The sequence below is a fragment of the Mustela lutreola genome, chromosome 4 (assembly GCF_030435805.1).
Source record: "Mustela lutreola isolate mMusLut2 chromosome 4, mMusLut2.pri, whole genome shotgun sequence".
Taxonomy (NCBI): Eukaryota; Metazoa; Chordata; class Mammalia; order Carnivora; family Mustelidae; genus Mustela; species Mustela lutreola.
In genome coordinates, this window is record NC_081293.1 from 114,984,133 (window position 1) to 114,999,211 (window position 15,079).

General features: G+C 41.0%; 1 protein-coding gene across 3 annotated transcripts in view; it reads right to left on the reverse strand.

The window, feature by feature from the left end:
• The window catches only part of LHFPL3 (LHFPL tetraspan subfamily member 3), a 571,790-nt gene that overhangs the window by 170,115 nt on the left and 386,596 nt on the right, over nt 1–15,079 (reverse strand). For all 3 annotated transcript variants that reach the window (XM_059170875.1, XM_059170877.1, XM_059170876.1), the window contains exon 2: nt 897–1,133. In XM_059170875.1, coding sequence (XP_059026858.1) covers nt 897–1,133 — 237 coding nt within the window. The remainder of the gene's footprint in view (nt 1–896; nt 1,134–15,079) is intronic.

Here is a 15,079-nt window from a genome sequence, read left to right on the forward strand (position 1 = left end):
AATTTTGGAATTCAAAGATAGTTTTAGTTTGCAATTAGAAATAAAAACTAGAGGCAGCAGTCACTCAATTGAAGGTGCTGATGTAAGTCCAAAGTATTAAAGTTAAAAATAACCAAGACAAAACAGTGAAATAAATCTAAGTTTGCAACAGACAGAGACGGTAATATTCTATCTCCAAACACTTGGTTTAGAAGTCTGGAAAGAAAATGGAGAGGCATCTTTACTAAGGACTTGCTACTTTTTAACGCACATTGTAATATTTACATATCATTTACTGGTCATTGTCCCTTTTTTAATTCTACTTTGTGTTTCAGAAGCCATTTTCTTTTTGAAAAGAAACAGAACTTTTCACCATCCAGATAACACGTTCTAATTCAGTTAATTAAGCAACTGTTGAAACTCCTAAGTATTTAGGGCCACTATCTTGCCTTCTTTCTGAGAGGAGTCTGAATTCAAATAAAATGATTGTGAAGAGCTTAATAAAGATGTTTCTAGATGGTTTTATGAGATTCCCCAGGATTTTATTTCAATCTGGAAAATGGCAGAAATACATGGAGAGGATGTTCTCACTATTTAATCAAGTAGACCAAAAAAAAAAAAAAAAAAAAAAAAAAGCTACCTCATAGCCATTAACTTAGGGAGGGAAAAAGAAACTGGAAATGGAAAAATACGTTTAAATAACAATGGACTCTGAGAGCCTTAGAAAGGTAAAGTGTGTAAACTGTATTTCAAAGGTAAACTGTTTTTCAACTGTGTAAAATTTCTTGAGTTGAGTCTAAGGGAACATCTATGAACTAGACAGCATTGGAAGATGCAGCAAATTAGACCCATGAGGGAAGCACTGGGACTTGATGTGCTCAAGGCATCGAGATAAGAGTTCCCCAAAGCAATCTTACCTTTGTTTTCTGCCTTCAGTTCCTCGGCCATCAAGCTGTCTTGTCGGTTACCAAGCACAAACGCCAGAAATGAAAGGATCAGGGCATCCAAAATCCCAATAATAGCCAGGATGTACGCCCAGCGGACTGAACAAGCCCCCAGAGTGTACTTGTCTGTCTTTTCTCCACACATCCGTTTTACTTCATCTGAATCCCAGCCATCGGGGAAAATCATGCAGCCAAGCACAAGGCAGGCAGCTGAGAGAGAGAGAGAAAAGGAAAAAAAAATAGTTAACATAAATGTTATTTTAACAAATACTGCTATTGTATGTCAAATCATTGCTTCAAATTCTGGACTTTTGAAAAAGTATTTACTTACTTGAGAGTGAGCATGAGAGAGCAAGTGCAGGGGGGAGTGGCAGGGAGGGAGCGGCAGAGTGATAGGGAGAAGCAGACTCCCCCGCTGAGCAGGGAGCTGGAACTTGACTCCATTCCAGGACCCTGAGATCATGACTTGAGCTGACGGTAGATGTGGAACCCACTGAGCCACCCAGGTGCCCCTCAAATTCTTGATTAAAAGAACAGCAAATATTACCACTGTCCTACCCTGAATATTTGTTTTTGTTTGTTTGTTTTTCTCCTGGTTTCCTTAAAAGCAGCCAAGGCCTGCAGCTCTGGGAACATTCTTTACTGCAAACCTAGCATTCCGAGAGAGGTTAAGGTATGTTGATCTCTAAGAAAATACTTAAAAAATTGAATTTTGGTGTGCATTTGTGGGAAGGCTTCCACTGCAAACAAGCCATAAGGAATCATAACACTGCAGAATACAATTCAACACTGACTTTGAGGAGCTCGACAATAGCCAGATAAGGGATTAGGATAACATGGAAAATACCCAGTGTATATTGACTTTGAGTCATGGTAAAAAATAATTTCACATTGGAACCTCCTTACAGACACACACACACTGAAAAATTCTCGAAACTATACTTAGCAGATGTAATGCACCCTGATGTTTTCTAATCTCTATTTCAATTTTTAAAAAATTTCATTTTGGTCCATATACACTATGGAGTATTATGCCTCCATCAGAAAGGACGAATACCCAACTTTTGTAGCAACATGGACAGGACTGGAAGAGATTATGCTGAGTAAAATAAGTCAAGCAGAGAGAGTCAATTATCATATGGTTTCACTTATTTGTGGAGCATAACAAATAGCATGGAGGACATGGGGAGTTAGAGAGGAGAAGGGAGTTGGGGGAAATTGGAAGGGGAGGTGAACCATGAGAGACTATGGACTCTGAAAAACAATCTGAGGGTTTTGAAGGGGCGGGGAGTGGGAGATTGGGGGAACCAGGTGGTGGGTAGAGAGTGCACGGATAGCATGGTGTGGTGCAAAAACAATGAATACTGTTATGCTGAAAATAAATAAATAAAAATAAAGAAAGAAAGAGGGGCGCCTGGGTGGCTCAGTGAGTTAAGCCGCTGCCTTGGCTCAGGTCATGATCCCAGGGTCCTGGGATTGAGTCCCACATCGGGCTCTCTGCTCAGCAGGGGGCCTGCTTCCCTTCCTTTCTCTCTGCCTGCCTCTCTGCCTACTTGTGATCTCTCTCTGTCAAATAAATAAATAAAATCTTAAAAAAGAAAGAAAGAAAATTAAAAAATTTTTTATTTGTGTATTTGACAGACAGAGATTACAAGTAGGCAGAGAGGTGGGCAGAGAGGGAGGGGGAAGCAGGCTCTCTGCTGAGCAGAGAGCCCGCTGCGGAGCTTGATATCAGGACCCTGAGATCATGACCGGAGCTGAAGGCAGAAGCTTAACCCACTGAGCCACCCTGGTGCCCCTATTTCATTTTTTAAAAGGCTGAAAAACACTGCAGTATGGTGTGGTACCAGAATTTTTAATGAATATTCAGGAATTTAAGCAGAATACTTATATTCTGTTTCCCAAATATCACTATGAGTATCCTATGAACCCTTTATATAGACTATGTCACTGGGCAGATTATGGAAGAAAAGTGGCCATTTGTTGCCACTCTGTTTATAATTATTCAGGAGTAAAGGAGGATAGTTTTAGGTTATAAAGGGCTTTCTGAACAGGTATGTTCATTAATTCACTAATTCATTAATTCATTCACTCATTAATTCAACAGTTACATATTAGTGGTCTCCTTTGGAGTGCCAGACATAGTTCTTGGCGCTAGAGACACACTAATCCAGAAAAGAGACATGGTATATATTATGTTTTAGCAGGGAAAGAGGCAAAAAAAAAAAAAAAAAAAAAAAAAAGAGTTACATGCTAATAAAACAATTGGAAGTTGAAGTCCTAGGTAGGAAAGAAACAAAGGGCTTAGATAGAGTAACGGTAAGGGCTCTTGAGGGGGTGACATTTAAGCGAAGGCCAGAAAGAGACAAGGCATTGACCTGTGAAATTGACAGGAAAGCTGTTCCAGGCAACAGCATATACAAAGGCCCTGGGGTTCCAAAGAGGCCTGGGGTGTTTGAGGAGCAACCAGGAGATCAGTAACTGGATGGAGAACATGACCATGTTGGGGTTGCAAGGGAGGCATGGGCTATGGATCTAGGCAGGTGATGGTTTCCAGGGCATGCCCCTTAAGAAGACTCTGATGTCACAACCAACATAGAGTTGTGGGATGGTCACGGTCAAACTATTCCTGAAGCTAGCAAGCTGCTACCTCTTGAACAAGCCAGCCGTGGACACCTGATTTCCTACTTTTTACAAGAGCATGACTCTACAGGCAGGTGTGGATAACACAGAGACCAAGAGGGCTGACATGTAGGAAGACTGCCTGGAAGAACTTGGATTTAGGGTCTCATGTTATATTACAGGACAGTATATGTGCAGTATCTCTGCATAAGAAGGTATCATGGATACTATCCTTCTTTATGCCTCCTTATATCTCAAAAGGAACCCTAACTTCCCTCTACCTTCAGTTTACTTCACTCTAATCCAGATCACATATGACCACTGAGACCATCAGGATCCAAACCTTTGGTGGCTCCACCCTCCCTCCCCCCAGTACTGAAGACATCTTAGGTCTCCAGTGTCTCCACAATGCAGGCCCCACTTACTTTCCCACTCTCCCTCCCCTTTAGAATCTCCATTTCACTTGGGTTGAGCCACACTTGATCCCTTGCCTATGCACCAAGTTTTGGGATCATTCTCTTTTTTCTTCTGCCTCAAGTATTTACCACCATTGTCCCTAAATGGTCCACTCTTAAATCTCTCTCAATGATCAAGTCGAATCCAACACCATCCACAAAGCAAGCCATTTTAAATTCTTCTTGACCTACAATATTGCCCTTCTCAAAACCCCTGTAACTTCTGACTGTACCTACTTAGAATCTTTGTAGCTTTTTACACTTGTTACTTATTTACAAGAATTTCAATTAACAGACTGTAAGCTTTCTGAGGAAGGAAACTTTGGTAAACCACCATACTCTTAGCACCTAAAACAGTGCCTTGTAGATAGCTAGCACTAAAATATTTTGAATGGGGAAATAAAATGAATAAATGAATTATAATACCTCGATAGTATACTCAAAAATATAGTGTATAGAAGTCAATATGACAACTGCCCAAGATTACAAACCTAGTTACAGATTTATCTTTAAAATGGGACATTCAATGGAGACAATTTTGTTATGATCAGACAACAGATTACAATTACTCAGAACAATTAGAAAAAAGTTGATGCTTTCAAAATACTTCAAATTCCCACTCCTTCTGTATCTCCTAGCACTCACAATACCAACTTGTTCTCCAAGGTCTTTCTAGAAATGATGATCTGTGTATTTAAAAAAAAAAATATGGTTTCCATGGGCAAAAATTAACTTTATTTGGAAAGGCACACAAGATGCTTGAATCCAAACCACAGTTGAGAAAAATCTCCTCTAAAAATGCTATGTTACTTGGAAGAGTTTAAAAATATTCTAAATGTTTTACACATTAAATAATGTTTATGTATGAGAAAAGTACTTTCTGACACAGAAAAAAAGAAAGCAAGTATTTTTCCTTTATGAATGGGAATCACTTGGAGAATGACACTATTATTACTTATAGCTTTAGAGAAACTTAACAGAAATCAACAAGTGACATAGGTTTGGGCAGGTTACTGGACACTGCAGGCCAGTTCCCTGGAACAGGATGTTTGTGGAATGGTGACATTGATAAAGACATCTTTTCTCAAGGTCTTTCTACACTGAGGGTAGACAGTCTTAAAATTTCCTTTTCTAGGGGTGCCTGGATGGCTCAGTGGGTTAAAGCCTCTGCCTTCAGCTCAGGTCATGATCCCAGGGTCCTGGGATCGAGCCCCACATTGGGCTCTCTGATCAGCAGGGAGCCTGCTTCCTCCTTTCTCTCTGCCTGCCTCTCTGCCTACTTGTGATCTCTCTGTCAAATAAATAAATTAATTAATTAAACCTTTAAAAAAAATTTCCATTTCTAGAAACTCTCAGTTACAAATTAGGATAAAAATAGGGGTAGAATTAATAATCTGAAACTAAAACCACAAGAGAATAGGAGGGGTTCTCTAATTGGCCTATCTTCAAAGGATAGGATTTCCTTAATCAAATTTTAAGAGATGAATCTAGTAAGATAGGAGATATGCCATTGTGCTTCATTTTATGCAATGGGTATTTGGCTCAAAGTTTCCAAAAACAGAACTTTTGAAATACAATTATTATTTGCAATAGGCTAAGGGAGTAGCTGTTCAGAGAAATGTGAGGATAAAATCTGGGCTGACAGGGTCAGGCCCTGGAATCCTGGGGAAAATGTTTAGGTCTCCCTGCAGGAAGGGTACTCCATAACAGGTATCCTGTAGGCCACAGGACATTGGACTAGGTCTTGAATGCCCCACTGACTTCTTGTTGGCCTTCTCTTAAAGTAAAACATTTGGTCTTCTTCTAATGAAGAAGAATTCTGAAAATCTGGATGGTCGTATAATAGAGTAATAAAAATGAAGCTCAATTGCATTTGAAAGCTTTTAAAATTTGCTAAGTGAAATCTGTGATTAAAATTCAATTTTTAAAAAAGATTTTATTTATGCATTTAAGACAGAGAAAGAAGAGTACGCTAGCGTGCACACCCAAGCAAGCACGAATGGCAGGGGGGGAGGAGTGGAGGGAGAGAGACAGGTAGACACTGCACTGAGTGCAGAGTCTGATGCAGGGCTTGATCTCAGGACCTGAGATTGTGACCTGAGCTGAAACCAAAAGTCAGATGCTTAACTAACTGAGCCACCCAGGTGCCCTAAAATCCAATTTTTAAATAAATAAATCCTATGCTGAGGGCACCTGGGTGGCTCAGTCAGTTAAGCGTTTGCCTTTGGCTCAGGTCATGATCCCAGGGTCCTGGGATTGAACCCCACATCAGACTCCCTGTTCATCAGGGACTCTGCTTCTCCTTCTCCAACTGCCCCTGCTTGTGTTCCCTCTCTCACTAGTCTCTCTCAAATAAAATCTTAAAAAAAATTTTTTTCTTTTAAAAATAAATAAATAAGGGCATCTTTGCTCTTTCCACAGTTTGGCAACTGTAGCCATTGCTGCTATGAACATTGGGGTGCAGATGACCCTTCTTTTCACTACATCTGTATCTTTGGGTAAATACCCAGTAGTGCAATTGCAGGTTATAGGGTAGCTCTATTTTTCATTTCTTAAGGAATCTCCACACTGTTTTCCATAGTAGCTGCACCAACTTGCATTCCCACCAAAGTGTAAGAGGGTTCCCCTTTCTCCACAATCTCTCCAACACTTGCTGTTAATGGTCTTGTTAATTTTGGCCATTCTAACTGGTGTAAGGTGGTATCTCAATGTGGTTTTAATTTGAATATCCCTGATGGCTAATGATGGTGAACATTTTTTCATGTGTCTGTTAGCCATTTGTAGATCTTTTTTGGATTAGTGTCTGCTGAGGTCTTCTGCCTATTTTTTGAGTCACCAAACTGTGGAAAGAGCCAAGATGCTCTTCAATGGAAGAATGGATAAAGAAGATATGATCCATATATACAATGGAGTGTTATGCCTCCATTGGAAAGGATGAATACCCAACTTTTGTATCAACATGGAAGGGACTAGAGGAGATTATGCTGAGAGAAATAAGTCAAGCAAAGGGAATCTATTATCACATGGTTTCACTCACTTGTGGAGCATAAGGAATAACATGGAGGACATTAGGAGAAGGAAAGGAAAAGTGAGTTGGGGAAAACCAGAGGGGGAGATGAACCATAAGAGACTGTGGACTCTGAGAAACAAACTGAGGGTTTTGGAGGGGCGGGGGGTGAGAAGTTGGGTGAACCTGGTGGTGGATATTATGGAGGGGATGTATCACATGGAGCACTGGGTGTGGTGCATAAACAATGAATCTGGGAACACTGAAAAAATAAAATTAAAAAAATAATAAAAATAAATAAGTAAATTCTATCATTTTGAAAGCTGTGCTTCCACATGACCATTACATAACAAAAATTTTAGTTTCTGACAATGTATTATCAAAATATACATTTTCTTCTCCTCTAATCCATACTTTCCCTACTTGACTATTTTTGAAATGCGCAGTCCCCCAAAAGTTATAGTGTATTTAAGATTAATTGAAGCCATTAAAATAGTTTAGGCCCCGTTAGTTTCTTTGGAAAGGTATTATTATGTTCTGCATGAATGCTTGAGTGCTATAATAAATTCTGTTTTCTGGCATCCGATTAACCAGAACCTTATTAACCTGCACAATGCGTATAGCCAGTGGAAACCAACAGCTGTTCCTAATCCCAAGCAGTACCTGAAAGATCCTAAGCTAATGTCTCAGTCAACGAAAAATTAAATAATACTCCTCTAGGTTTCATAATTATTTCTAATGCTTTACAAATTGATCATCCTAGAAGATGTAGCGGAATCACTATACTAAACATTAGAATACACAAGTCACCAGAACATTTGATTAATTTGCACGTGCTATTTCCTGACCACAAGGAATACATAGAGAATTAGTTCCAATTGGACTATTATCCCCCAAATGGTTTTCTTATTAGAATGTCACCTAGGAAATGACTAAGTTACTTGGAGCGATAGATTTATTTCAGCAGCAGGTTTTGCGCAAGTGTATCAGAGAACATTTTTGAATGTTAAAGAGCTCACAAGGTGGAGGTAAGTGGAGAAGGATGTTGGAGAGAAATCTGTGCCCTTATGGTACGCTGTCATGACATCTTCTAACTTAGAATATAAAGATGTCCTTGTGAGGACAGGACTATTGATTTCAACTTTAAGCGTATTCCAAACGGTTAGGAAGGATTCACATTCTCCAAGAACCCTCTGTCTGAAGGCTGCTGATGCCCACAGTAGGTTCTTCTGAAACAGTACACAAACAACTAGAAACTTCCTAGAGCTGCTAATTGCTCTGCCAGTTTTCTGGCCAAAGAGTGGAACATAAGCTCTGCAAAGGAAACGTCCTTAGAAAAACCCACCAGTGCTTTTTAATTGGGTCTTTCTCCAAAGTAAAATTAAGCAAGAGAAGAAAAGCAATGAGAGTGGGGTGGGGTGGTGAGGGGGTCTAGGCTGTGGGTCACGTGGGCATGCTCCCGCGGCTGGTCTAACTCTCCAATCAGGACTTTGAACCTGAGAATGGCTTAGTTTATTTTTGTTTATTTTTGGACAGGAAGAGGATGTCTAAATTCATCCTTTAAAAAGTCCACGCACTGTTGCACAAAGAGCATGATAAATTGCCTGGTGTTGCTGAAGCAGTCACGGAGAACATGGTGAAAAAACGAACCTCCACTCAGTTAACTCCATCAATTACTCAGGCCTGAGCTCACGGAAGGACCTGACGCCCGGCAGAGCCATCGCGCTGCGCCAGGGAACTTTCATGTGATTGTCACTCTGAACACCTGAAAGCAGAGCCCCGTCCCATAGCTTCTTCATTAGCCAACAAACCAGAGCTGTAGTATTTCTACAGCTGGAGAAGGTACTATGTTTACGCTTCAGTCTACCTCTGGACAACCGAGTTGCTAGGTAACCCAGGACATGCAATACTGTGGGTTAGAGTCCAGTGGAGAAAACAAAAGGGATCCTGATAAATTTCAGTTTTAAACCCAGTATAATTTTAGGAGCATCTACCTTGAGGTCATAGCACAAAAAGTACCAAATCTCTTAGAAAGCAGGGGAAGAGAAAGTGCGAATAAACACTGGGCTCTCAGAAGACAAGAGTCAGGGGTGTGTGATGAGGGTAAAAGCTCCTATATGCTGCCTAGATGCTCAGCCCTAATTGCGGGGCGAAGAGCCATACATCTATCTGTACCTTGTGCTGAATCAGCCGTGCACCCCAGGCGTTGCTGAAAGGGGCTAATCAGGAGTCTGCCCACGCCTGCACTTAGGAGCTACAGAGTAGAGAAAAAGCTTTTCTAGAATAGGGTGCCAGACAGGAGGAAACACCATTAATGGTACCACATCACCTACTAATTTACCCAAAATTTGAACCTTAATAACCAAGTGTAACACAAATCAGAATGGAAAACTTAAAAACCCAAGGCAGTTCGGATTCTAGAATGTCCACTAGACGGCTTTTGACACGTATCTTGGATCCAACCAAATTTCTTAAACTCCTGATAGTGACATAGTTAAGAATAACACACATCATAATAGCTAATTATTTATACTCCCCATGAGTGGGGTCGAGGGCCCATCATCTCATTTAATTCTCAAAGCCAAGAGAAACATGAGAGCACATGGTCCTGGCTTTTTTGGTTTCCATAAAGAGGAATTCTCCCTAAAACACTCCTGGCTATTTATCCCATACCTATTCCTCTCCATGGAGATGGAGTTATTTCCTGGAGGAAAATCAGGGCACAGGGGTCCAGTGCCTTCCTGACCTTACCTGAGGAGCTGCTTGATTACACGAGGCCCCTGTTCCACTTCTCTGTGCTGGGGATTAACACAGGACGGGCTTGCTTTTCCAGGGCTGTCTACTACTGTCCTACTACAGTAGGAAGGTAAGAGGCGTAATTCTGAGGGTGCAGCTTAGGATGAAGTCCTTTTGGCCCAGTGACCCACAGTCATTTCATCAGCCTAATCTTTCTCATAATGAAGGGGATATTTTGGTTTCCTGCTGCCACTCTTTCTCAGTGGGTTCAGAGCTGAGGAGGGCCCCCCAGTTTGGGAGACTGGAAGTCTTTGATTAGAGAGCCAGTATGGCTGGCTTGTGGGGAGCACCCTCTTCTGGTTTGGGAATAACTGGCTTGTATCCTCACCGGGTGGAGAGAGAGCTAGCACACTCTCTGCCCCTTCTTATCATCCATGCCAGCTCCACGCCCATGACCTAATTACTTCTTAAAGGTCCCACCTCCTCATAGCATCACACCATCACACTGGGATTAGGGTTTCAACCTGTGAATCTTGGGGAGACATAAAAATCCAGTCCATTGCAGGGACAGAGGGCTGTCATTCATTGTTTCTCTGTCAACACCAACATTCTTTTCTGTTTTATATACGAGGAAGCTGAGACGCAGAACTTTCAAATAGCTTGCTGAAGGTCACACAAAGCTCACAAAAGGGACAGCCAGATTTGAATCAGACAGCCTAGTTTTGGAATCCATGCTTTGAACACCAAGTTTGCTATTACCCTTTCTTTATTAACAGTAATAATGCATGTGAAATCACTACAGAGCACTGGTTTTAGTACTGAGAACACTTACAGAATCTTGGCAGTGCTTAACATGGTGTTTATAATTAGACATTTATTCTTGGAGTACAAGAGCTACTACTAAAATGATACTTAGAAACTGTGAGCTTTTATATGTATAAATATTTCTTTTGTTTACACTACTATTTCACCTAATCAGTATTTCATCTTATATATTTCATCTTATATACAGTGCCAAGAGCATTAGAGTAATTATAAAGTCTACATGTGTGGAATGGGAATTAATGAGGTTTTACTACATAAATACATGTACACTTGGATTTATACACATTTCACAAGAAAATCCGCCCTGATTTTTTGGCTTGAATTTTTTGGCTTGTTATTTTAAATTGCCTATGTGTCGGCCAGACATTCCTATATGTTCTTTAAGAACATTCTTATATGTTCTTATATTCCTTTTGAGATTATGTGTATCCCTACATATACGTGTCTAGGAATACATATGTACCTTCTTAATTTACACATGGTTACTTGCCTGTAACATAATTATCTCCTTTGGGTAAAAATAAAGATACTAATCTATTAGGTTCTTTAGAGGTTTCTGAGTAACATCTCTGGATTTTAACAGATACATTGTTTTAATGAACATGTTCATTAAAGGGCCGGCAGGTCACGAACATGTCTGAAATTGTTTTTGTTTCTTTGTTTGCAGGAAAGCCCTTGGCTCAGGCAACATTTTTCATGGGCTCAAATCTACACTGCATTTCAGACATAGGGTCTAAAGAAAAGATTCTCTTTCTCCACGTGGCCATATGAACAGAACCCTTTGCTGTACCTATGTATCACCATTTTCTCAGCAAATCTGCTGGAGCCACAGACCGAAAATGACCCGGGCAGTCGTTTCCCATGTGGCTCGTTGTGCAGTGGCTATTTTATCCGTGAGACAAGGAGGCCAGTGGAGATCACTGAATGTTACCCAGTCTTTACCTTGCATTACTCATAGTTAGGAATCAGTTTGTACTCACTGATGCTCCACACCTACACATATTATGGGAAGTAACGAGCTTGGAGAAATGCTTCATGAGCTGACTCCTGTCTTCCCGCCTAGCAGGTGCACAGAGGGTGGAACACTTGCTCTCCTCCTGACTCACCATGGGACTCAGCAAGGTCACTGTTGGCTGCCATTGGACAAGGTCAGGGATCTCCTGCCAATCTGGCTACCAGGATTTCATTCCTCAGCCCAAGCGATAACTTGAAGAGCAACACAATTCCTTCTCACTGAGGATGAGCTCTCCCAAGCTTGCGGGACCCCCTGGAAACAGAATGCCCATTTCTATGCACTTTCCTGAGACAAAATTTGGCAGCAGTGGCAAGATTTTCTTTTATACAGCTCACTCACTTTTTTATGTTTCTGTTTTTTTTTTAAATTTTAGTGCAGTCAACATACAATATTATATGAGTTTCATTTGTACATAGTGATTTGACATTTATATATATTAGAAAATGCTCATCATGATAAGTGTAGTTACCATCTGTCACCATACACAGATATTACAATATTACTGACTATATTCCTCATATTGTACTTTATGTCACCATGACTTAGTTATTTTATAACTGGAAGTTTGTACCTCTTAATCCCCTTTCCACCCCCCCATAACCACCTATTTGCTATCTGTATTTATGAGTCTGTTTGCTCACTTTTGCTTTTTTTCTCCTTAAGTAACATTTTAATGTTTTAGAAACAAATGGCAAAAATGAACTGTTCAAAGGAAACACATGGGAAAACTAAATATTGCATGCCAAAAATCCGAAGGAGAACCAAGTTCAAGAAAGATGTCCACCTTTGGAAGGGTGGAACCGACTTCCAAGGGGTGATCAGATGTACACCTTTACATACTTCTAATAGACTCCCAGGCTGTGCTTCTTCACAGTTTAGTGATTATCTATCTAGTTATCTACCTATAAATCAATTTATCTATCTGCCTACCTACCTACCTACTTACTTACCTTCCTGTCTTTCTTTATCTATATATCCCTCTGCACCAGTCCTCAACTTTACACAGTGGAAGAAGGGTTGTATATGCTATAGACTGCAGTCATTCTCTTTGTAGAAAGGACTCACAGTATCATTCAGGACAGACATGATCTAGACCAGGCACTGAATTACTTTTCTGCCACACTGAAAAGGGCCGAGCAGGAGCACCTGAGTGGGTCAGTGGGTTAAGCTCCTGCCTTCGGCTCAGGTCATGATATTAGGGTCCTGGGATCGAGCCCCCCATAGGGCTCTCTGCTCAGCAGGGAGCCTGCTTTCTTTTCTCTCTCTCTCTCTGCCTGCCTCTCTGCCTACTTGAGATCTCTGTCTGTCAAATGAATAAATAAAATATTTTTAAAAAATTAAAAAAAAAGGGCAGAGCAGCATGCTGGGCCTCTGGGTAACAGAATCTGCAAGCTGACTGTTCCTTGCGTCCGTTCTGCTTCTCTTCAGTGTCACTTCTGCCCTCCCATCCCCTCACCCCTTGCCTGCTTAAGAGAGCAAGGTTCTGTGGACATTGAGCAACTGATTTATGACACTCACACCAACAAAAATCTAAAGAAAAAGGAAACTGTGACAAATTGTTTAAATTCCCCCTTCCCCCTCTTTATTTCTTTTTCCCTTTTCCCAGAAGATTTTCCTTAAAGTGTGTTTTTAGCCTTCCATTTTTGTTGCTGCTCCTTCAACACAAATTATCCAGACTTTGGAAAATAAATAATTTGAGATATGTTAGGCTTCAACCAATCTATGGCAAGACTGTCCGGTAATCTATGTATTTATAGAGAATGCTGCTTCCTGGGAACAAGAAACTCCCCAGAGAAACTGAATTGGAATTGGCAGTAAGTATCAAAAGAAGTGTAGGACAAAAACCAGGTCAAGAGAGGGTAAAAGAAGTCAGCGTGTTAAATGTTCTGTCAAAAAATTTTCGCACATCTTTCAACTTCAAGTTCTGAAAGCAGTAGCCAAAAGTTTATAGATAAAACCTTGACCAGTGTGACATTAGAACAATGCTTGAATCAGAACAATGACTTCCCTTGACTAAAATAAAACTTAACCCAGTCTTAAGCTGCCAGAGAAATGCCCTGGAGGTGGTTTTGCTTTGAACTTGGGTGCCACAGAGTGGCCTCAGGCAGGGCTGAGGGTAAGTTCTAGAACCTGAGCCAGAGCTTGGGCTTTTGCTCTCTGCTGTTGGGGCTCTCTCCTCTCCTCAGGGCTCTGTACTTACACCCTTTATCCACAGGCTCCAAAATCCTTCCGGGAATGCAAAAAATCAGTTGTGATTGATCTGCTGCTTTTCCCAACTGAGGCTGGGGTTTGCCAAGGGAATTCTAGTACTGGGATGATCTAAGCATTTTAAGTTCTGGGATGATGGCCTGTGAGTTACTGATAGACTGCTAGTTAGAAACACTTAATAAAGTGACAGGGTGGTACCCTTGTTCTCATATGTTTCACTGAAGAATTTCCTTGTTCTTCTTCTTTTTTTTTTAAATTTTTTCTATGACCGCTATCTATATCTAGAGTAGCAGTTACCTGTTTGCACAGACAGAGTAGGAGATACTAGTTCTTGATGGAGACAAATATATGACCATGGGCAGAACTTCACATTCCTGAACGGAAACTGAGAATAGTCTAAAATGGCTGTGATCCAGGCTTGGGTCTGGTCCCTGTGTTGATTTGTGCCCAGCTCCAGGGAGTCAAGATGAACATGCATTCGTCCCCCTCCAACAAGCCTGCTCCCCCCCCCCTTCAAGGTATTACTTGTGTTCTCCAAGGAGAAGTCACTTTTTTATATAGAAGGAATATCATTTGAGACAAGTTATGGTTTGGCTGATTCTAGGGTCAATGACGATCTAAACATTCCCTTTGCCATAAAGTGTATTTGTTTTCCACTGTCACTGCAACAAATCATCACTGCCAACCTAGTGGCTTATAATGACATGAATGTATTATATTTATGCAGATGAGAATTCTGCTAAGGGTCTGACTGGGCTACAATCAAGGTATTGTAGGGCTGCATTCCTTCTGGAGGCTCTACGAGACCATTCACTTTCTTCTCTTTTCCATCTTCAAAAGACTGCCAGCATTCCTTGGTTGCCGGCACCTGTCCGTCTCCAAGGCCAGAAATGGTGTGTTGAGTCTTTTTTGGTGTACCACCTCTCTGATGCTCTGGTTTACTTCTTCTCCTTCTAGTTTCAAGAATTCACATGATTAGATTAAGCGAGCCTGGATAATCTCCCCATGATAAGGTCAAATGATCAGCAAACTTAATTGTGTCCACAAACTGCATTCCCTTTTTCCATGTAACCGAACATATTCATAGCTTCCAAGGGCTGGCGTGCAGACATCTTTGGGAGGCATTATTCTACCTACCATGTAATATGACACAAAACAGTATGTTGCTGTACTCTTGTTCTGGTCTTCGGATTTGTAGTCACCTGGGTCCACACCGAGGTACATAGAGTCAGCTGGAGATCTGTTCTTTGGGCTGAACCCTGAGCACCCCTGCCTCTCCCAGCTGGCC